A 25,744-nucleotide genomic window follows, 5' to 3' on the forward strand; every position below is an offset into this window, starting at 1 on the left:
GCACAAAGTTGTCCATATATATAACATTTATCTTATGTCTTATGAAACAAAAATGGCATCTTTTTGCCAAATTCTGCCCCCTAGATTCAAACGGCATGCAAATTTATGCACAAAGTAAATGGATAGATTGGTAGGTTCATGTCCATATTACCACATACCATACACTGAACCCAATCCAACAGTCAGAAATTGATTTATTCTTTAAATTTGCTTACCGGTATGTTACAAATACTTATATATATTTCATATCTATGTTATTTCTATGTTATATCATAGACACCATGGCTGGATGACATAAATATTTCCATCTATTAACATGTGTTCGCATCTGATATCTGATGTGTGGTTACATTCATTAGGAGAGAAAAGGAGATGTTTTGCCAAAATAAAATCCGTTCATTTCATGGACTATTATAGAATGAAGTACAGTAATGAAGCAATTTTTAAAAATCTTTCCATGAATTCTTCATGAATATTCATTTATAAATCTGCACCATAAGGGAGAACACATTGCAAGACAAGGGTCACACACTGATATTTAGACTTATTTGTCAGGCTTACAACATAAGCTTATTTTCGCTTATCTAGGGAGTATGTGTAGAGTGACAGAACATCTGTGGGATGGGGATCAATATATAGTAGAGGCTAATAGAATGTATTTGCACATTTTAATGATATTTTATTATCTATTACCTATATGTCATCTACCAGCCTTTCCATATTTCAGCTGTATTCCAGTTGAGCCCCCACCTCCAGATGAGTCAGATTTATTTGCGTATCAGCCTCTGCATGGGCAATGTAGTGTTTCATGAAGATCATTCAGGTGTAATACATGGGCGCTATACTTAAGTAGTTCCTTGCGGGGTCTCTAGTCTATGACATCAATGTGCACTATTAAAGTATGCAGGCAGGACTTTTTTATTTGAGTCTATTCTGGTTCTCTATCCTTCCATAGGAGTTCAACTCTACTAATAAATTATTTGTATACCTTACTCCTATGCAAGACTCCATGTCTAAATGTATACTAACCAGCAGATGAAGTCTACCAGGGCAAAGACAAGTTGTGGAAATTAACAGGTCAATCCTTCAGTTGTCACTTTAATAAGGGTTTTCTAATATACATTTATACGAGAAATCGTATAAATGGAGGTTCACAAGTGCCCGGATGGTAATAAATTGGTGATGCTTAAGCTTGCCCACCTAATATCTCAATTCTAAAGTCCACTGGAAGAGGATGGAGAGATAGTCAGGCATGTGGAACAATGCACATATGGCACACGTGGACTCCTATTCTCATGATGGTTGGGGGTTTCAGCTGTCCAGTCCTCAAAGAATTAGACACACATGAGAGTTGTTAGCATGAAAAACCCCTTTAGTGAAAGAGTGTTTTTAGCTTCCCACTCTAACTAATATTACAGTAATGGAACAATAGCATGGGGCAGGCTTACAAAGTGCAGATATATGAAGTTCTTACAGGAGCTTTCAAATCACAGCAACTCCCTTAGCCCAAGGATTGGGAATAACTAGGTGATTGATGGTAGTCCCAGTGGTGGGAACTCCTCGGATCATAAGAACGGGGGCCATATTGAATTAGGTGGCATGTCAGATATCCATTCATCGTATATATTAAAGTGATGGAGCCAAGTACCATATATAGCCATCTCCATCAGCACCATAGAGATGAATAGAGCAGCAGGACCCATGTATGACCAGCTGCTCTGTTCATTTGGGGTACAACAGACCTAGTTATCATGAGCTGTCGCCACCCCACCACTGGGATCCCTAACCATTGCCTGGTTAGGGAAAACTCGATTTTCACTTGAGTGCCTGGATTACCCCTATCAGTAAAATGACTCTTCTTTCTACATCACCTCTATTAATTTGATTGAATTAAAAGCTGCTTTAGGGAATTTTATTACATTCTGCAGCCCTTCAGAAAAAAATTCCATGTGAAGTTTTTGGGGGAAGATATTTTTCCCTTTTCTTCTGGTTAGTAGTGATACAGGTGATGAAAAAACAAGGTTGGACATTCAACAAAAAAAAAGCATTAAAAAGCTTTTCCTATGACTTCTTGAAGACAATATTTTTTCTTTCATCATCTATCAGCCCCATTTACGATAAGTGAAATTAGTCGTCAGCATAAGCCCAGTAAAAATGCATCTGCTGAGTCAAAATATGAAACACTATTTTACAAAGGTAAGTTGCATGGAAAGCAAATACCAAAGGCAATGACAAGAAAAGATACTTTGCTGTGATTTGATGTGACTCCTTTTATGCTGCGCTACCCCCCGCTGCCTTAATACCTGGTGCTTAGAAAAGATATTTGAATCCCGCAGACACTAAAGCACAGAGAATTAGGAATCTGTCTTTATCAGTAAAATAAATTATTGGATAAGGAAAATATATTTAACATATCATACAGAGGAACTGACTGCTTTGTGGAAAGAAAAAAGCCCTTTTGCAGTTTAGGAAGTAGGACAAATGAGAAGTGGTTGGAAGCAGTAGTAGATATTAGAGCTTCCTAATACGCTCCATGTCTATCCTCTAGCATGACTAGCCTGCACCACGTACAAGTGTATTTTCTATTCAAATTCTGGACCAATTTTCCTCTAAAAAATATAGGCTAATATATGTTCCAAAATAGTTTTTAATCTACATCATACCCTGTTCCTGCCAGATAAATTTCACCTTTACTTGGGTGTACTTGGATATTTAATCGCTTTTATTTACTGTGGCTCAGTTGGATCTGGTGGGTTCACTAGGACAGAGGACTATCTAGGTACTGTGGTTCTAATATGGACTAAGGTATGTTTTTCTAATTACAAAATATTAACAGATTAAGGACAAAGGCAAAGTCAGCAAGTAAATAAAGAAATGGGAAATATAAAAGAAGGACTATCGGTCAATGTATTACAACTAGCGCTTTGTGCGCCAATATTAATGATCAGCACACCCATTTGGCAACATGCCAGGATTGGAATTTATGCTAATATATTAAAATCTATGCCAGACCAAGTCACCAGTCTTCTAGCAAAGGTTATAATAAAAGTGGCAGTCAAGACATCCCAACAGGACCCTGCCCGATCACAAAAATGGAGATGCAACATCGGCAACAGGGTCACAATTTCTGGCAAAAGCATGCCTTGTATGCCAAAACTCTGTCCTTCCTCTTTATACTATTATGATGACCAGTGTTCTGAAAGATTAGCCAAACATAAGATACATATTATTCAGGAATACACACAATACTATCATTCTTTATAGACTTACTGTTGCTGTGCCAGAGACAGTTTGTGCATTTGAATCCGTAGCACTCTGTTCAGAGTGTGTCTGAGCCGGGGTGTACAAACTTAACGTGTGCTCTGGAACTGTGGACTGGCCTGTGTAGTCTGGAGCTGGGTGAGGATGTGGAGTTGTGTATTCTGCCGGAATACCGTTTTGGGGTGGAGCAAACTGAGCAGAGGCGTAAGGTTGAGCCATTGTATCGGGAGGTGCTGTAGCTTCCTGATTACCCTTAAAAAACAAAAGCAGAAATTTAATGTTGGGTTTGTGAACAATATTATAAATAGACTATGCAAAACACTGGAACTAATTTAGCATTGACATTAGTTAATTGGCAATTGACAGAACTAGTACTAGGAAATGGTTGAAGCCTCTAGAGTATTCTATTGATATCTTAAAATCTTTCAAGTCATTGGGAGATATTTATCAGGGTCAGAGTGCAATGCAAGTTCTGCACATCAAAAGCACACGCAGAACACACGCTTGAAAAACGCAAGCGTGAAAGAGGCCTAACAGCTATCAACAATTCTATGCCATATAGAAATTTCTTCCTATATAACCTCAAAAAAACTAACAACTTTGGTTTGGTTTGCACTTGGTTGCTTCAATTTGAATATTGACCTATTTATCAAAGTAAAGGATTCCGAGAACAGTTTCATGGTATAAAATGAGATGAAACTTCTAGTAGCAAAACTTTTTTATTGTATTTAAAGAAATAATGTTTGGTTTCCCTTTAAATAGGCATCAGAATAATCTTACTTCAAGTTGAATTTTCCCTAATTATATCTCAAGGCCTTAGAAAAGGAAAATTGCAGGTTGTTCATGTGCCAGGTGGCAGCCCTAAAGTCACGTCAGTACATCATAGTCTTTATTACTACAATAGCATGTGGCCTTTATGACTGCATTCGAGAATTATGTTTTAAACTCATAGATTATTTCTTTGGTAAACAAGTTGTTTTGTCTGTGAGTGAATAACCTGAAGCATGACATTTAAATGATGGCATAAATATTTCAAAGGCAATCGGATTGTATCTCAGCGAATATGAGCTCTGCCAGGGTTTAATATTTTATTCTTTCCATGCAAAAGAAACTACAAGTATCATTCTACATCATTGTTTAAAAGTTCCCTTTCACAAGTTTGTGCCTTGATAATTATAGTATTTTTTGAAAATACTTGTTTAAAGTACAACCATAATGAAATAGTGAGCACCAACTTTTCCTGGGCTAAAAATATTGATGACCAATCACAAATATCATATTCATGCCTAAGGAGGAAGCCACACTTTCCTCGGCATCTGTCTTTTGTTCAATTGAGAAAGGAGTAGAACGCCCCGAAACGCGTTGTGTTTTAAAGACCTTGAATAAAAAATTTTACTATACTCACCTCTGTGTGCGCCATCCTTTTGGACCCCAACATTAGACCAAATATCATATTCAAACACAACACTCATTACCCAAACAAATCAACTGTTCTAAGCTTTATAAATCAATAATGGAACAGAAAGTAGACCGTTCCGTTCTCTGTGTAGTGCCGGAAACCGAGTTACTGAAGTTCAGCTTTTATTCACATTGGTGGGAGCTCATCTGACGTAGCCTGGTCTGACCACTACACCTATAAGGTGTCTTCTCTGGTTTGAAACAGCTGATAAGGGTAGGTTCCGGACCCCACCCAATTTGAAATTAAGGACTATAGGTCAATAAACTATAGTTGTGACATAATTTATGATCATTTCTCGAAGGCGTTACCTTTGTTTTTTTCATGGCCTTCACAGATCACCATATATTAATTCATATGCATTAATGTATTAAGTTAATATTGTAATTTTTTTGTGGCCTAAGGGTTTATTCAAAGAAAAAAGATACAACCCTCCATATTGGATTAAATGTCTTTGATTTGTCTCGGTTTTATATCCCAAACAATATTGACTTTAGAGTGCAAAGGGTCAATCAGCTAATCTCCAAGGTTCATGTAGAAATCCAGATATTTCGATAATTGAATATCAGCCTCATCTACCCACTGTATGGCAAAACCTCATCTTCAGGACCACAAGCTGTTTCATGGATTGTGTTACGGGTAAATCCGCCCCAGTATCGCTCAATCATACATGGCTGTACTTCCTGTTAATGACAGTTATCCTTTTAAAGCTAATATTACAAATATCAGTTAAGCTATTCCCCCATTTGATGACATTCTATATACTTTATACCTTATAAACATCTACTAGAAAACTAAAAGCCACATCCACGAATACAGTTTTATGTTCTCAGCACAGAAGATTTATGGCACTGAATCCTCCAGACTCTAATGTTTTTGAGAAACGGCCAAGTTAAATTAGAAAATATAATTCCAGAAGCGCTTAGTCAGCGAGTCAGATGAATTGGCTGAGATGATGTTAGATGTGACTTCATATATTGCTTTTCCACATCCAAGTTCTAATTTTGCCTTATCAGAAAAATATGCATATTCCTCTTATAGAAATAAATGTATCATTCTCGTACATGGAATTATTGTACTAATGACAGATCCCCAAGTAAGGGATTTCATGACATTTAGAAAGGGCTTCATGTAAAGCGAAGTCATTGGATTATTGCTTTGTAATCACTGTTCTTTCTATTAAAAAGATAGATACAGTAAAACGAAGGAGTAAAATGTAGTCAAAGGGAAATTGATCATTATTCTCCTCTCTGCGGATCCTCCAGGGGGTGACTCCTCACGATTTACTGTGGATATTATGCCATATTCATTTTACTTTCTCTGAATGTCACATATTGTCCAGGGAAGGGTCAGACTGGGGTTCTATGGGCACACCAGATAAGATAATTTGGGGAACCCACTCTCTTTCTGCTGGACTTCTAAAGGTCTATATTGTGTTAAGAGTTTGGATTCTCCAGGGGGTCCTTTGGTTTTCTGGTGGGCCACTCCAAGCCTGGGCCATTTCAATAACCAAGCTCAAAATTCAAGGAACTCTGAGCTGCCCACACATCTGATTTGTGAATCCTGCAAAGTTGGCCTATGACTTTGGTCATCCATTGGTCCAGTAAGTTCCCCATTGACCAAGATCTGTTTTGATATGCATGCAGTATTAACTATTTTATCCAGTTTCAATATTTGTTTTGGCTTGTCAAATGTTCTATTACAGGGGTTTCCAGAGATTGGACCATGTGATCTGAATTGGTTCTGGGACCAAATACATTTCTGTTTGTTAGTATTAATATACCAACAAAACTTTTTTGGGGGGAATGTAAATTATCCTTATGGCTCTTTCTTTTCTATGGGGGTTTTCACATCGTTTTCCATTGATCTTCCACATAAAAAATTATGGATCTTGTCCTATTTTTTCAAGGATGTGGATCATGGAAGGCAATTGAAGTTTAGGGGCCCACAAAATAAAACTGATGACAGGTCCATTTTTTTTACACTGGTGATGCTGAGAAAGCAGGTGTTATGTTTTTGGACCAATTTTAAAGATTTCAATTTTATTTGGAGATGTGAAAAAAATGGAAATGGAAGCATTGCAAATGTATGTGGGCAAAAGAAGGAAGCAAAACTGATACATAAACGGAGACAGGAACGCACTCTTAGTCATCAAAATTAGATCAGTGGGAGTCCAAACAATGAGAACAGTGCCATACATTTTACAGCTGTCGAGCCTGGTATTGCAACTTTTTACACAAAGGACTGATTGATGGACATTATACCATCAGTCAGGGCAGCAGTACCTGTTTCTTCTTTTCATTAGTAGAATACTATTTGCATACCTAAACCTAGTAAACCCCTTTAATATTACAAATGCTACATAGAAAAAATACTTGCGTACTGTAGGTTAACAAATCCTTTTTCTGTTCATAATCTATACAGATGTAAGGAGCAGAACCCTAAGCGTCCTACTGTTTGCTTAATGTAGCAAGGTTACAGACTGTAGCAAAATATCTTATTTGAATTGTTGATATATAGCACTGCAGAACGACCTGCCACTGCAATAGAAATATCACCCAGAGATACACTTCTTTTATTTCTGTATAAGATCCCTCCATCCTATATGATTACATTAGTAGTCCAGCAGATGTCCCCACTGACTGTTAATAGTGGCATCGAGCTGAAATGAGGAATCTATATTGCAAGCCCTGGGTTATAGATAAGCCCCTATCTCTTACTAAATGATATATTTTTTTTTTTTCATAGTCCAGATCAATATATAGAAAGCATCTCAGTATAACTAACATGTACAACCAACACTATGTGAACCTTTTGTAATACATACCAAGAAGTTACTGCATTACTTTATTATATAAAACTTTTAAGCATATTGTGAACTGTAACCCAAAATATCTTAGGCCATTTATTAATGAGGCATATTTTATCACTTGCCTGAAACACCCTGAGGCATATTTACAAGTTTGTTAGTCAACATTTAAGATACGTTTTTCAAATTACATGACAAATAGTGAGTGGGCTCTCTGAAAGGGAGCATTTCAGCATTTAAGTACTCAGCATGTGCCATTTGGACAAACCATATTCACACACGTGTACAAATATGATTAAAATCTACCACTAGGATCAAGGATACACTAAGCACACTTGCATGCTGATGTGTGCCCCCTCTGGCAGGATTTAATATGCAAACGGCGGGGGCTCCAGGCTCAATTTACAGCTATGGCACCCGAATAACCTGAGACTCATTTGCAGAATTTTTAATGCCTGATATTGTAAAAACCTGGGCATAAGAAGCTAAAAGTAGACAGGGCACACACCTGCATGTTAGTGTGCACGGTTTACAATCCTTGATCCTGGTGGTAGATTTCCTTTAACGTACAGAGATGTCAATGGTCCAATACTGTCACAGTCCTATAAAGTGTGCAGTTTATGTTCTGTTTCTGAACCTAAGCCGATAATTATATTACAAAAAGTTATACCAGCGTCAAGCTGTATTAATGGGAGTCATTCCAATGCTTTTATTTTATTGGAATGAATTGGCAGTTTTAGGATATTAAAATACAAGTCTAATTTTGTTGAGTACAAATATTATATGGATGTTGGCACGGATTCAGAAATTTTAGCAAGTTGCTGTACGGTATCTGCAGCGGTAACTGCCGTAATAAAGTCATACGTTTCGCCTTAGTATCTCTATTAATAACATTTCCAGGTGCACAAGTTTGCTGACATTTTCAGTGCTCATTAAGGTAAAGGATATTCAATGCTGTTCGTGTTACAGGGGGAAAAAAATGAAATTCTACTATCCTGTAGTGTTAGGAAAATGGCAATCAAACATATGTCCTTTATGTTTTCCAAATTAAAAATGTGCGCGCACGTTGACTTTGACCTTATTCAGTTTCGAGAATTCTGTTAAACTCTGCGCAGGAGTAGATAGAAAAGAATCGGATGCTTTGTGCCAAAAATACTGCGCATATAAAGCATATAAAATTACCATGTGAAACAGCCATGAGGAAATAGATTTTTCACCAGGAAATAGATTTTCTTAAGTTATCTTCTGTTATGTTAAATGTGACAGCTTGTGGAAACCACATTTACACCTATGTGCGTAGCAAGCCGCGCTAGAAGCACTCAAATATAAAATAGCAGAGTAGCTCGAAATGAGGTTTTATAGCAAGGGGATTCCAGATCCTAAGTAATTCCCAGCATTCAAGTCCTGTATTTGTGTATTTAGCTAAGGTGTCATCTTGCTAAGCAGCAGTATACACCATCTGGACCTGATTTACTCCTGCCAGAATTGTACTCAGGACATTACTACATTACATCTATGGCGATATATAATGAAATCTACATCCGCTATATGAGGTACATTACCAAATACATTATTACTGTGAATCGGAATCTCTTCCCAACAAATGGCTTTCTTCCCATGCAGTCCATAAACGTTTTCTCTGCATTTTTTTCAGGGGCAAGAAAGATTTTTGGTGCACTGGGTGAATAAATCAAAATACAACCCTTCATCTTGAACCCTCAAGCCAGAAAAAAACTTTTTTGAGCCCCTCAATTTTATTTAAACTTTTGTAACTTGATGCTTTTTGACAACTACTTACTAAGAGCTTTAGAGGGTCTCTAAGATATCCCTTCCCCATTTAAGGAGACATCGCTAAAAGTAATATATCAGTTGGGTGCTTGGTGGAAATTTCTCTTTGGGTCCCAGCAGCTTCAAGTTACACCTCTGTGTGAACATACCCCAGCATGTCCCACCCGTGGTGTGCATGATATTTGCACATATAGATGAAGGAATATTATTTCTATAGAGGTCTGTCTGTAACTTCCACTGGGTTTTTCACTTAGTTGTATGGGTCTTAAACTGGATCCTTAAACTTTGCTTCCACTCACTTAATGACTCTGATGGCAAATCTCATTAGATGGCAATCTAGGCAACTGTCTACTCTGAAAGCTGCTTTTCCCTAGAGTGCATGTTATTTGTATCACAATTGATAAAATGTTACGTGTTTGCGTGGGTTTCCTCCGGGTACTCCGGTTTCCTCGCGGACTCCAAAACATACTGGTAGGTTGTTTAGATTGTGAGCCCCATTGGGGACAGGGACTGATTTGTCATGCTTTGTGCAGCGCTGCATAATCTGTGTGCGCTATATAAATAAAGAATTATTATCATTACTTTCATAGAGTTTTGGAAGACCTGCATTTGCCATTTTGCCTGACTTTGGACTAGTTTGTTTTGTTTTGGATCCCTAAATCTTGCCTCTGTGCCTCCCCACGGGTCAAGAAGTAGTTTGTTCTATATGTGATAGGACTAAAATGTTCATGTTTGTGATGTCAATGATGACAATAATATCAACTGTGATGACTAGAGATGAGAGTATCGGAAATTTAGGATCGGCATCTTTCATTCAGCAGCTCCGCAAAACATGGACATGTTGCTTAATGAACTGTAGAGCATCAGAATTTGCACCTTTACGCCCCTAGAAACTATGCATGACTGTGATTGGCAGGATGTATCCACCAGGTGTCCGCAGCCATGCCTATCTTCTAGGGGCCTAAGGCTGACTGATTGGCTGTTCTGCTGTTCTGCTCATGAAACAACATTTCTCTGTTAATAGAGGACGTCAAACATAAAGTTCGGGTCCACTCATCTCTAGTGATGACGTTGCTATGTAGAGCCCATGGTGAAAAGTACTCTAAGAGAAGAACTTGTATCCCATAAAACATAGAAAGTTAGAAAGGAATATTGTCTTCATGAGGGCCCAAGATAAATCTCAAAAGGAAACTACACTCCACCATGCCTGAGTTCAGGAGCGTTGAGGATATAAAGAGTATTTGGTCTCTGTAGTACACAGATATATTGCATACAATGGTGTTGCATTATATTATGTTACCTATGTTATTTTACATTATATTACAGCATGGGTATAATACAGAAAGTATCTCACTATGATATCACAGCACAGGGATATTTCACCCAGTAACAAGTATTGTATGCTACAGTGATGTCATAATGCAGAGAAGAGATGATAAACAAAGCATAGGTAACCCGAACTGTAACATAATACAACTCCCGATAGGTTGCATGCATGCTCCTTTTCATGGTCATCACAAACTGTGCCTCATACCGTATCTAAGGGAGAATTGACCCTCTCAGTTGTTGGGTAACCAAAGCATTAATACTAAAGTATTTATCTGCTTCCCGTTTCCAAGTGAGCTGCCAAAAAAGTCTACTATATGCAAATAAATCCTAGAAAACAATATATTTCCTACGTGAAAAGTCTTTGAGGAAAGTGATATTCATTTATTGATGTAAACTGTTTTGTGTGTCGATGGTTTTTCATTCACGAGTCTTGGCTTTGTGTCCTTACAAAGAAGCAGCCTTCACAATGAGCGCGCCGCCAAGTTGCCAGCACTTTCTAAACAAGTTATTCATGGCGCTGAGAACACTTATGTGTCATTATTTACAGTTGTTCATGTTAAGTGTGCCTAGTTGACTTTGTTAACCTACTTTTTCTGATCCTTTCATAGCTTTCAGCTTCCATCAAGACTCAAGATGAAAAATTGTTAAAAGAAAAGGGTATTCAAGCTTGGAGAGGAAGGAAAAAAAAAAAGAAGTCTAAACTATCTGCCATACAATGTAGCCATTAAACTCTCATTACTTTAGTGCAAAGCCAGCACTTATCTAACCATCATGACATGACCGGAAAAAAATGGAAGCATTTTTATATCTAAAATAAATGAGTGTTTAATTACGGCCTCAGCTTTCTAATATAATCTATTGGGATTTGGGATATTGGCTTTTTTTTTTCGTGTTCCACACTAGCAATTTGCAACCTTTTATATGCAATAATACTTGTATTCAAATCTCCAAACCAACAATTTTGTCAATGGAAAGTTCTTAATGCGTTTCCGTTTTGCCACTGCTCTTTCATTCTTTCTCTAATTAGTAAAATAGCAGTTTCACTTCATTGATTCTATACCGCAATGAAGCTGAAATGTGCCCAATTGTGCTGTCAGGGGCCTTGACAGGGAGAGTAATATCCTATGAGAAACTGCAATAATTAGGAAAGCGAATCCTGCAATATTAATAGCTAATAGAACGTCTTACAAACATATATGTATATATATATATATATATGAAATGCTATTCTTTCCATCTAATAAGGACTCAATTACAAGTCGATGGAGTAAATTTTTTTTTTACATACAATGTTTTCAGGCTACCTACCTTATGCATATATGCAGAGCTATAAATAACCCAAGTTGTGCTCATCTTTCATTTATGAAAACCAGAAGTGCAGCCGTCTGTATGACTTATTAAATGACATTAGTGTCCATTCCCTTGGAAGACACGTAATGAATTTAGTTTACCACTTGTATTGATTATTGATTAGATAGCCCCCATCCCTGCTTTAAGGATAGACACCATTACAGGACAAAGATCTTTCACCCTTCATTGCCCCCTGGGAGCAGCTGAGGCACATTACACCATTATGCAAAGGACAGATTTACCTCTCCATCTGTTACCAGCCCAATGTAAGGATGATTTCATTTAGTCACATGACCTGGGCTCAGTGTGACAGCTCGGTCAGTCAACCATCAGCCAAATGGTCACATTGAGAAGTCTGTCATGTGTTCTCCTTCTCTTGACCTCTACACTTTTAGTGGTACTTTGCAACCTTCTGTGCCATCAACATCATTGCCATTACAATGAAAGCTTAAACAATAGGTATTTATATTATACCACGTCTAATACCATTCCTTATGCTATGGAGGGAGGAGTATATAGGCATCTTCATGTATCAATCTATCTATCTATCTCATATCTATCTATGTATCTATCTATCTATCTATCTATCTATCTATCTCATATCTACCTATCTATCTATCTATCTATCTATCTATATATCTATCTCATATCTATCTATCTATCTTCTATCTATCTTCTATCTATTCCAAATAACGAGACTGCACTCCAGAAATTAGTGAAAAAATTGGTGGGTGCTTTGTTTACCCAAGTGCAATCTTTCAAATCCTATTCATGATACTTTCTCAAGGCTTGAGAAAGGATTCTGAATAAGATCTGAAATGTTCCATTTGGGTAAATAAAGCATCCACTCGTTTTTTTCACTAATTTCTGGATTGTAGTCTTGTTTTTGGAATACATTGCTTGTTGTGTCAAGACCGGTTTGGGATATGCACCCAAAACAACTGTGCTATTGCTATGGTGGTACTGGACTTGTAACTTTTAGATATTTTTCATCTATCTATCTCAGTAGTGTAATACATTATTTTGGGACAACCTAACCGGTATTTCACAATTCATTTTGGTTTATATTCTTTAAACTATTCCCAATTTCACATTTGATCAAGCCCATGCACATAACACTTAAAGAATTATTTTTCTGAATTGTAACTAAATTGGCTTCAGTAAAGGAAATACTTTTTATTCTGCATCACAGTGGAAATTTATTTTCACTGGAAAACTTAACACTGTGGCCAGGAATTCATTATTACTGTCTGGTTTGGGTTCTTTTAGTGTAAGGGCTATAAAAGCAAAAGCTCATTTAGTTCTTGCTTTAATTATACAGTTTTAGGTTTTGAGATGCTATAGATATATCTTGTGTGTCAGAAAGATCAGCTACCCACACCATATAAATAGTCACTTCTATCTATTAGCCTGTTTAAGGCTCATTTCAAAACTACTTCTAGTATACTACTATACTACCTGGACTACTATTGCAACACTACTTTACTGCCACTAACACTGCCCATACTAGTACCAATATATCTACTACCTCTACTACTACTACTAGGACTACTATTACAAAACAACCTTACTGCCACTGATACCACCCGTATTACTACTAATACAGCTACTACCTCTACTACTACTACTACTACTACTAGGACTACTATTACAAAACGACTCTGCTGCCACTAACACCACCCATATTACCAATATAATTATTACTCCATTACTACTGCTACCATCACCACTGCTACTACTGCTACTACCTATAATACTATTACAAAAGTGGCATCCTACTATAAATATAAATTTCCTCCGCTACCACTCATGCTACTATTACAAAAGTGGTTTACTACTATAACTACTACTGCCACCACTGCTATTACCAGTACTGCTATCACAAAACTGATTTACTACTACTACACCACTACTACAACTACTACCACCACTAGTACTACTAATACAACTACTACAGCCTCCAGTACTGCTACTACAAAACTGGTTTGCTACTATCACCACTAACATTTACACCTTAAGTACTACCAGTACTATTACTTTGACTTTCAAAAGCATCAATAATACCTCCACTGCTACTATTAGGGTATATAAAGATTTATTTATTCTTTAGTATTATTCATTCTATGGGTTTTCTATTATTCTTTTTCAGCATAAATATACTTGCAAAAAAGATCAATGCTATAGACGTTGTGGTTCTACTGAAACAAATATACAATAGTATAATGAATTGCTAGCACTCGTTTGTAAACTCTTTTCTTAACAAAGGAAGGAGAATACCACAAATCCCATGACCAAATTACTTTTGATTATTGTCACATGAACCAATTGCTTTCATATTCTCTATCTAAAATCAATGCTGAAATACAATATTTTATGTCAACTGGAGCTGAGCTGCAGTAACCCTCATTGCCCAGTAAACATAGAAGGGTGCAATCTCCCTTAATCTGGCTCCCAAGGCAGTTGCAAGCATCTTATATGTCGCAGGGCTAGATGTTGGACTCCACTCATCAGATATTGGTCATCAAAGATCCAACCTCCCTTTAACAGCTAGATCAAAAGTGTAACATTGTGTAACATGGGGTAAGATCTCACGGCGTGAATACTGCTGCGTTCAATGAGGCTGAGACCAGGGGAATTAGGGTTGCTCCCATCTGGGTGAGCTGGATTTTTCACCTACTGGTGTCCTTTCTACATTTGTTATGGGGTAAAATGAGTAGTATTTGTAACATTATACACATATCATTAATTGATTAATATGTTCATATTATCAATGACTTGCCTGTACACAAGGCATGATAATTTGAAATATATATATATATATAATGTACCGGTATATATACACATACATACATACATATAAATATATACACACAAACTGAAGGATAGATAAAATGAAGTCACAGGCGAAAGCTACAGTAAAGTCAGCAGCATCTGACTCAGCTTTTTTGGTGAAAAGGCAATTAAATTTAGATCGTTACGTCAATAAATACTGCTCACTGTGGAAAATATATTTATGTGCAGATCAATACACTACATTAAATGTCCATTTCACTGATTTGGCCGGTGTCACTTTTTCCAAGACCCCACCATAAACAAATAAGAAAATGGCAGTCAGGCATGATAAAATACACACTGTTCTGGTGGGTCATATGCTATATGTAGTGTATAAACAATATCATCAAATTCATCCTTTACAAATGGATGGAATGCCAACATTATTCATCTAACAAATAGAATGTTATTATAGACTGAGGCCTGATGTTTTATATGGTTCCAAAGTATTCTAGATCTTTAGAGCCCCATATGGTACCCTTTTCAATTCATAAGAAATGTTAAATATTTCAGGGAATTTTTAGAAGAATTGTTTTTGGAGGATAATTGGGTCCAATAATGCTCCATATTCTGGATAAAAGTGGGCTTTGTGTACTACTGTAGACCTCGCTATATACTGTAGATGGGGGAGATTAATTGTGCGCTGTTGAAAGTTTGATGTCCCGCCCCTCCAGCGCCGCCAGAGGCTTAGGCCTCCTGATGTATCAGGTGAGTGGGTGTATCGGCAGCCAAAACTACGCCAACTGCTTACTTGCGTAGTTTGTGCAGGAACCAGGCAAATGTTCAAGGTGAACATTCTCATGGTCTAGGTAGTGCAAAGGTAGGTAGTGCAAAGGCAATGGACCTCCTTGGTGTGGAGATGGCATAAAGGGGATAATAAGTCATTGCGATTATTTCTGGCATAGAAGCCCTGATAATGTCCCGAATGTGTTAAGTTTAGACAATATAACAACCATAGATTAGGAAATGACTTATTAGCAAATGTAAATGGCTAGATATCCTCCCATTCCCACAGTTCATTTAAGGTTCAGCCAAAGGGTCATCTGGTAGTAAAACCTCAGTACATCCTTAGTAGCTCAATTAAACATTGTAAGAGGCTATTACAAATCAAGACCTTGAAAATGAATTTGTTAATCTATTTCCTAAAAGACAAGCATATTGCACCTGGGTCGTAGAAACAACTGCATTTTACTATGAGGGAGAAATGGAAAAAAAAAATCATAAAAATGCTATAAATAATCCAAATCGACCCACTCGCTCTGCATGGATAATAGTACTATAAATCAGACATCTGACACTGTACTGTATCTTGCTTAATGTGGGTCAAATATCCATTACCAACTGAGAAGTATAGATTCTGATACACAATACAAGGCTTGTTCTTATGACATGCAAAACAGCTACAAATTTAAAGCAATGTAATTCAGCTTATCACCAAAACAATAACTTGAATCATCCGTAAAAGCAAGCATCAAAAATCCACCAACAAGCAATCTCAATAGCAGCAAATCTATATTACATGTTAAGTGTCAAAAAATGTAAATATATAGATATATATACTTATCAGTACAGACCTGAGGTTGGGAAAAATGTCCGTAAAAAGGCACTTGGCAAATGTTGGCCATAACTGCACATCCAATAGGGCTTTCCCAGCTACAATAACCTCCACCTGAATGGTGCTGATATGAAATTAGTTCCATAAGTCCAAATGCTGTTCTCGACCATCAACCATAATCCCAATGCTGTAGCTAGAGGTGTAGACACATGTAGCCTTGACAATCTTTGTGCGAATGAAGCAGATCTATTTGTTCCTGGCTGGTGTGGTTCCAAAAATCCATTAACGTGTCAAACCTGCTGACAAAATATTTTTGAAGGGGTTGTCTTAAGAGGACAACCTCCTTTCCATAGGGCCTATTAGGATTTATTGATGTCTTGGAGGCAGGACCTTGCTCAGCAATCTTTACCATGAGCCAGAATGGAGAACCACAAAGAAGTCAGCACATATGGCTACAACACAAAATCCAATACTACTCTTGGTCAGGATTTTAAATGTTGGGTAAGTGAGTAGAGAGGTTTTTTTAAACAAATTTGACATAATTTTTATTTGGATTTTGATTTTACTGGTGGAGGATTTTCATTATATCAGTCTTAACCAACATTTAGATCGCAGTGTGTACAACATATTTGGTAAAACACCCAATATACTACTCAGACCCATGAAACAGCCAAAGGCTTCTGTCTGCAATGTCCCATTTCTTCATGCTCAGTGAATTTGTCCAGGTTGACTGGAGATTACCTCGTACACTTTTAATTCCAGAACATACTCCCCCGTTAATGGCATCAACTTAATTGCAAACAATTGAACTCACAAATATAATACAATTCACATAATGCCCTACGGATACTCCGTTTTATCAAATAAGCTTGATCTTTGAAATAGGCCAGAAAGCCTAAATTATGAAAGCACAAAAGCAGTTGCAATCATGTGAAAATGCTGCCTTTGAAACTCAGAAATCTAGGTCAACTCATCTTGCCCAGAGTATGTGGGATCGACACAAAGCTTTATCACTTATAAGTGGAAAATTAACATTCCAGCAAATAAGATGAAAAATGTGAAAAAAAAAGAGTTGTTAAAACATTGGCGGAAAATATATGTATTAGCTGAATCCAGCAAGGAGGACATAACTGGAAGATGTGAAAAGGTGTTAATAAGTGCAAAAAATGTGTATGGTTTAACTCCAAAGCGATTGAACAGATTTTACCATTAAGGCCTAATGAGTGTCACAAAACACAAGCATACCGGGAAACATATGGGAACATTCCCAGAACCCTCCATAGGTAATGGATCATCATTTGTAGAAAGATGGGTCTCAAATTTAAAAAATGGAATAGGAATTTCATGGCACAGGATACGCCAGAAACATCTTATAGATACAGATCCCATCTATCTATTTGCCCCTATGGGAGTTCCCTAAGTATAGAAAACCCCTAATGCTCGGAAATGCCATGGAAGTGAATTGATTGACCAAGTAGGCATATGCCTTGTCTCTTCAATGACACCTAGTAAATGTAATAACCAGTGATAGACTAGCAAGGATCACCCAAAGCTTAGTGTTCACCAATCATACTAGAAGATGGAGATGTTCCTGTGACTCCCTATATACATATGCACGCTCAGCTCATTCTCTAGCTACATATACATATATACATAAACATGTGCACACTCAGCTCAGCCAGTAGCTATATACACACACACATATATATGAATATATATATATATATATATATACACACACTCAGCTAATAGCAACATATATATATATATATATATATATATATATATATATATACATATGCACGCTCCGCTCAGCCAGTAGCTACATACATACTTTATTCTCCCTGTCCTGAACAGAACTTATCTGAACATTCCCCTAAAGAGTCCCTTCTGCGTTTACTGCCATTTTCAAGTCTATTTTCGTAAATGTGATGAATAAATCTTAGGAAATCCATACACGGCCCATAGCAATGGTACAAACCATCAATTTAGGAATCACAATGTTTACATCCACAGGCAAATGTGTGTAATATACTCATCACTGTCACCCTCAGCACTAGCAGATCCCATGAGTGGTGGTGTTATGTCATCTCTCACTTCAGGAATGTTTCACCATGTCCTAAACATTACTGCCCCTCCATTATTACTACATGTATCCATCACACACAACGGAGGAGAACATCTACCCCAGCAACACCTTAACATGTGGCCTCCTCCTCCCCTGCACATCAGCCAAGCCACATCTATCCACATAAGACATCATACTAAAATAATAATAACAATACACCCCAGAAATATATCTATATATCATAGATAGATGACAGTGTCTGCTCTGTGGCTTTATATAATGAATTTGTTGAATAACCTTCTAATAAGAAACACATCACAGCAGAAGGCAGATAGATAGATACAACAGACAGACAGACAGACAGACAGATAGATAGATAGATAGATAGATAGATAGATAGATATGAGATAGATAGATAGATACAACAGACAGAAAGATAGATAGATAGATAGATAAAAAATATCAAAAATTGAGGCAGCACTCCCAAGTAAAGTGAAAAAATGGAAGGGTTTATTCATAAACCGGCGACGTTTCGGTGTTTATCACCTTTTTCAAGCGAAAAAGGGCTTGAAAAAGGTGATAAACACCGAAACGTCGCCGGTTTGTGAATAAACCCTTCCATTTTTTCACTTTACTTGGGAGTGCTGCCTCAATTTTTGATATTTTGTACATGCGAGTCTCCTACCAGGACTGGTGAGTCTTTGCACCCCCCCCTTCTTAGGAGTTTTTTATGTGACACTGTGCTGCTGTGGACTTTCTTTTTCTAGATAGATAGATAGATAGATAGATAGATAGATAGATAGACAGATAGATAGATAGATAGATAGATAGATAAATAGATAGATAGATAGATAGATAGATAGATAGATAGATAGATAGATAAAACAGACAGAAGGATAGATGATAGATAGATAGATAGATAGATAGATAGATAGATAGATAGATAGATAGATAGATAGATAGATAGATAGATAGATAAAACAGACAGAAGGATAGATGATAGATAGATAGATAGATAGATAGATAGATAGATAGATAGATAGATAGATAGATAGATAGATAGACCGACAGAAGGATAGATAGATAGATAGATAGATAGATAGATAGATAGATAGATAGATAGATAGATAGATAGATAAAAGATGGATAGACAGACCGACAGAAGATAGATAAATAGATAGATAGATGGATAACACAGAACATTATTGATAGACATAGATAGAAACTGTAGATAAAGAGGAAGAAACTGTAAGAAACTGTAGATAAAGAGGAAGTTCGGTTGGCAGATTAATAGAGAGATGATAGATAGATAGATAGATAGATAGATAGACCGACAGAAGATAGATAGATAGATAGATAGATAGATAGATAGATAGATAGATAGATGTTCTTATGCTCTGCTAAGGATTTTCCAAAAATAAGATTTTTCATGAAACACATTAATACTGAACACGTAGCCATCTCTGAAATACGCAGGTGCATTTCATCTAAAGCTTTTTCGGCTACCTTGAGCTCTAAAACAGATGTTACTGGGACCCCTGTAGTTTCTCATTAACACTGGCAGGAGTTCCAAGAGACCCAAATTAATATTCAAAGAATTCTCACTTAGTGCTAATTACAACTAATATTTAATTAAGAGCACTGAGGTTTTGTCTCATTTCTTGCTATTAGGTTGCTATACGGAGAGTGTGTATGTTACAAGTGAAGGCCATTCCCCCGGTGTTGCTGCGATTCTAATACTTGAGTCATTAGGTTCCTTAAGCTGCTGTGAAGGTTGGAAGCTCCTTATAAAGTAACTTGCTGGCAACAGAGAGAGAGAGACGCAGGATGGCAGACAGTCAGCACTTGCTAAATGTTTTGGACAGAAATTTAATGAAAACCACATTTCAACTCCAAAATATGCATTACGTGGCAGTGTATTAAATATAGTTTATTGCCTTTCTGCCGTGAACCCGAACGAACCAGAAACGGGGGGAAAATGATATGCTTTACAGGGACTTCTCCTATGCTCAGAATGGTAATTTTTAAGCCAGAAAACTGCAATGAATAAAAACATATTTCATTCCGCCGCTGCCTGTTCCCAGCAAAACTTTCAAAAAAAAAAAAAAAAAAAAACATTGCCAATCACCAGCATAATACGGCAATATCTAGACCCCACTCTCGACTTCAGCTCTATTTTGAGTTCCTTAAATCTATTCCAAAGCTGGTGTTGGTGACACAATGTCTTTTCCCTGGCTCTGCTGTATCGCACGGCTCTCTCTACGCCTGGACCCCGCTTTACCTCTAGCTGACAAATTGCCTTTGTATTAGATTTGTTTTCCTGTGTTCCATTGCTCCTGCCAACAGCATTGCATATGCAAAGGACGCCTCTCCTACAGTAGTTAAATGAGCCAAGCAGTGTCTTTTTCCTCAGGGCATGGAAACAAAGAAGAGAAATGCAAAATGACTCTGTAAACCTGCTGCTTAGAGAAGGAACTCAGATAGATGGATCAAGCAAAGCAGAAAAACACACTGCTGCATTCTCTCCATCTATGAGCGGGGGAAGCCTCCTCGCTTGCTTGCAGTGGGTGAAGCCTACTCCTAGATACACACACACACACACGTTCCTAGGATGTGCCATGCCAGCGGAATAGAGAAAGAAGGAAATATACCTGCTGTACCATCCTGCTCCCTTTCTTCTCCATAAACTTAGCAGCTGTTTGAGTCCCAGGCCCTGCAGCATCTGCCCAAAAGCAGGCATCAATTATGGATGAAGGCGTGCATATTCTGTGTAATGTGTGTATAAGTGTGGATGGCAGGGGTGTTGAAGGAGGGGGAGCTAAATTCAAGCCTTACTGACCTCCCACTCAACATCTGACTGCTCCTAAAACCTAATCCAGATGGGACTCTTTTAGCTAGCTGCGGCTCACTCCATCAATCACAGCAAGGCACGCCTCTGTCTATCATTGCCAGACCCTATGGCACGCCGCTGAGAAGATGATTACATGGAAAAGAACAAAGTAAATATGATTCTTCTAACCTTTCGGTTCAAACGACCTAAGAAGAACGTGTATAAATAACATTAAAAAAAAGGCAAAAGTAAAAAAAGAAGAATACAAAACGTGGATATATAATAATGGATAGGTCCATTCCATACGTGCCTTTAGAATAGATTATTACTTGCACTCAAGGTGACCAGGAAGCCAAGTGATTTGCATAAGAGCCTATAAAGGAAGGTCACTGGTGTTGTAAACAAGTGTTAGGAGAGAAAGCAATAAATATGCAAATTGGGAAGAATGTGTTAAATATGCAAAGGAGAGATTGGAGCAAAGTTGTTTATTCTGAAATTAGTTCTTTCTTTCTAGGGAAAAGTAACAGGACTGATGTCTGCGTTGCGCGGCAGCACGACAAATTGCAGGAACATCTACATGTCATTAAACAAGTCACACAAGGCCAGTTCCGTAAGCAGAGACGGATACAATGGAAGAATTTCCGAGTCTTATTACGCTCAAGTTATTCCGTACAGTGTAGAAATCTAAACTTTCATATAATCACAGCCGTGGCGGATGCAAACAATAGGTTTATCTGGGCGGCATCTTTTGCTTTTCCTATATTATTCTAAATGCATTCCAACAATACAGCATCTGCATGCATAAAATACAGCAGAATATTTCCGAAGGGCCGGAGATGTTCCCTGGCTTAACACAGCTTAGTGGATCCCTGGAAATGAATATATTAATATAACGATGTTACTGAGACCACGCTTTTTACATCCTTTTATAAAGATTTATTCATCTTTCACTCTACATTTTGTTTTGTAGGGACTTTTTGTTTTAGGCATGAAGTCGGGTGGATAATATGGAATTGTTGTGGGAATATTATGGGGGCTTCTCTTCCCTGGGGTCACGCGTTATACGTATAGTTCCATATCTACTTATCAATGGGCTGTATGAAGCAGAGAATGCTGTACCCAATAGTATATACTATATTCATCACTAGGGATTCTCAAATCTATTCATTGATTCGTAGATTCTGTACGAATATGACGATTTACCAGCACCAAATAGAATCCGATTTTTTTTTTTGATTGGTTTCAGATGAGCAGATGTTGCTCCTATTGTCCTACGGATTGATATCTAACACCCTCTAGGTGTCTGAAATACAGATCTCGTTTCATTCATTTTCTACCAATGTTTCCATTAGGGTTAAGCCTAATTCTATCCCTGCCCCTAATGAAAAAAATTTCATAGAAAATGAAGATAGGATCTTTTAATTAAATAAAGAAAATACAGACGCCCCTGCGAGAGTTTTTGCTGGACTTTGCACATTCTTTTCCACGCAAACTGCTTGCTCATGTATTTATAAATTGTCTGCGACACTTCTGCCGCTTTTCGGGCGTTCCGGTGCACAATAGGACCGTGTGTCACTTTTGCCAGAATTGTTTTGCGGGCCCTATGTTAAAGGTGCACCAAAAAAAAGTTGTTGCACTCTGTCGAAGCAGTGCAGGGGGCGCCAGATTTATGAAGAATGTGGACGAGAATTCATGAATCTGGCGCACTCTGCGTTATACACAGGCAAAATGCACCTAGTGTAGTGTCCACTATTTTTGATAAATGTGGGCCAGTGTTTTAGCAGGGTAGACAAGGTTGAATATCAATTTCCAGAACAGTTGATGCCGCATCAAATTGAATCTTTTGAGAACTTTGGCAAGTCAAATCTTGAATGATTTGCATGTCTCTATTACTCACCCATATGATGAGTCTATACAGTTGCTGTAAATGTGATCTTGTTGCACCAGTTTCCTAGATCTGATAATAAATTCTCACCCATAAGCTTCTCTAAGAGTTAATTAAAACATTCAGATTGGCTATGTCGGTTGCAGGGGCATAACTTGAGGGGGTGCAGAGGTTACAGTCGCACCCGGCCCCAAGAGGTTTAAGGGGCCCTTATGGAGTCACTTTCCCATATGAGAAAACTATTACTATAAACCATACATTATAGTCGGAGGCCCGGCACAGACTTTGCACTGGGGCCCATCAGCTTCTAGTTACGCCACTGGTCGGTTGCATTGGTTTTATATAATATGTGGACCATGTAAATGTCATCACCTATAATAATGGTGGATGTTATAAAGATAAGTAGTGAAATACAGTATACAGACACCATAGAGAGCTAAAGGGATTCTGAAGTCACAGCTGTGGAATCCATTACAGGACCACTAAGAGCCATAATGCCAGGAGTAGTAGACAGCTGAAGACAGTATGGGGCCTGCTGCTGAGATTTATCCCTGGGACAAGCTGTTCACCACCCGGGGGACTTCTCACAGTCCCCCAAGAGCATTGTGACACATGAGGCTACCCCTCCAGGGCTTTACATCACTATCAGTGGAGTAAGAGAATGATCCATGAATGAGAGACAATTGGACACCATAATATTGTATGGCACATATCCCAAGTACATGAAGCGCATCTATAATCTCTACTTTACAGAGACTGAGCTTGAAGAAACTCAGTGTGAAAAATACTTCTTAAAAACGACTTCTCGACCATCTAGTTTATTAATGGATAAAACCTTAAAATTGGTGGTAAAGTCGCCGTGGCTTACCAAAATTTGAAAAATTTTCAGTTCAGGGAGTTTTTGTGTGTGTTCCCGGGTGACCAGAGGGCGGGGCTTAACATTGATACATTAAAGGGGAATGTAAACGTTGAACTGTAAATGCTAATGTGACTTTCTTTTTATGTGTCCTTTGTTGGACACCAGGTTCCAGATGTGACTCCCACCTATAGGCGAGAAAACCCCCTCCTTCTTTCTTGTGTATGTTGCCCCCTGACTAGTAATGCTATACTATATAAGAAGCATCAGAGAAAGGAAGCAACAACTGCTCCGAAAGTGTTTATGGCTCCGGCCAGTGGTTGTCACCTCCTTCAGCTGTGCTCCTGACATTTGGATCTAGTACTGGAATCGCTCTTCTCCTTTATACTGAGACCCAGTCCTCTTCTAATTAGAAAGATGTAGTATACAGGAGAACGTGATGTACAAGGTATCCGCACTGCATACACTACTTCCACCATACAGCGCCAATAACTATTAGAATACTGCACCCTAAGGACAACATTAAGGGCCTGAAGAGAGAAAAAAATCACATCTCCGAGGAGTTGCTCTTTAAGATAATTCTGTTTCAGAGGATTTTGCATAACCTTGGAAGTCTTTGATAGATAATAAGGCAAGCAGACTTTTTTCATGCATAACTTTAGCCAGGTCACACTAACATACCGGATAAGATTGATTGCTTATTCAGGAGACACCTGCCTTAAAATCCGGCTAACTAAGTCACCTGAATTATAGAACATACCGGAAGAATCCGGCCATTCCGAGCAGATTGTTCTTTGTCTGGATTTAATATGATAATGTGTGCACTGCACTTACTTCTAGAAATAATAGAAATTTGTTACAAATTCTATCAATCTTAGAAGTACCTACATTTCTTTCTATCTATCTCAATCTATCTGCCTATCATACCTTATCTATCTATCTCAGAAATATCTACCTATCAATTATCTATCTATGTATCTATCTATGTATCTATCTATGTATCTATCTATGTATCTATCTATCTATCTATGTATGTATCTATCTATCTATGTATGTATGTATCTATCTATTTATCTATCTATCTATCTATCTATCTATCTATCTATCTATCTATCTATCTATCTATGTATCTATCTATGTATCTATCTATGTATCTATCTATGTATCTATCTATGTATCTATCTATCTATCTATGTATGTATGTATCTATCTATTTATCTATCTATGTATCTATCTATCTATCTATCTACCCTCTATCTATGTATCTATCTATCTATCTATCTATCTATCTATCTATCTATCTATCTATCCATCTATCTAATTATCTGTCTATCTATCTGTCTATCATACCTGATATCTATCCATGTATCTTAGAAGTATCTACCTATAGCTATACTATCTATCTACCTATTCCATATATCTAAAAAGGCTTGATATAAGTGTTGTACACCAAAACGTTGCTTCATAACTTCACCACAACATTTTATTCTTGTTAGGAGTGTTGCCTCCCTTTCTACATCCATCTATCTATGATAGTATCTTATATCTATTCATCTTTCTTAGTATCCACCAATCACTGTCCATATCTCCATATTCTATTTATTTCTCTATTCTATGTATCTATTTTAGAAGCATCTATCACTCTTGACATTTATCTCCGTATTTTATCTATGATCTATTATATATCCTATATCTATCCATCTATCTAGGAAGTATCTACTTCTT

At 37.5% G+C, this 25,744-nt stretch overlaps 1 protein-coding gene across 11 annotated transcripts in view; it reads right to left on the bottom strand.

Annotated features, from left to right (window-relative positions):
- Positions 1–25,744, bottom strand: part of RBFOX1 (RNA binding fox-1 homolog 1) — a 432,857-nt gene that overhangs the window by 141,042 nt on the left and 266,071 nt on the right. For 6 of the 11 annotated variants that reach the window (XM_072120775.1, XM_072120779.1, XM_072120772.1 and 3 more), the window contains exon 2: positions 3,269–3,513. In XM_072120775.1, the coding sequence (XP_071976876.1) occupies positions 3,269–3,513 (245 nt within the window). Of the gene's footprint in view, positions 1–3,268; positions 3,514–16,399; positions 16,567–21,099; positions 21,295–25,744 lie in introns of those variants that run through there. The other 5 variants (XM_072120783.1, XM_072120773.1, XM_072120780.1 and 2 more) reach the window with 4 other exon arrangements.

This window comes from Engystomops pustulosus, chromosome 8, assembly GCF_040894005.1.
Source record: "Engystomops pustulosus chromosome 8, aEngPut4.maternal, whole genome shotgun sequence".
NCBI classification, from domain to species: Eukaryota; Metazoa; Chordata; class Amphibia; order Anura; family Leptodactylidae; genus Engystomops; species Engystomops pustulosus.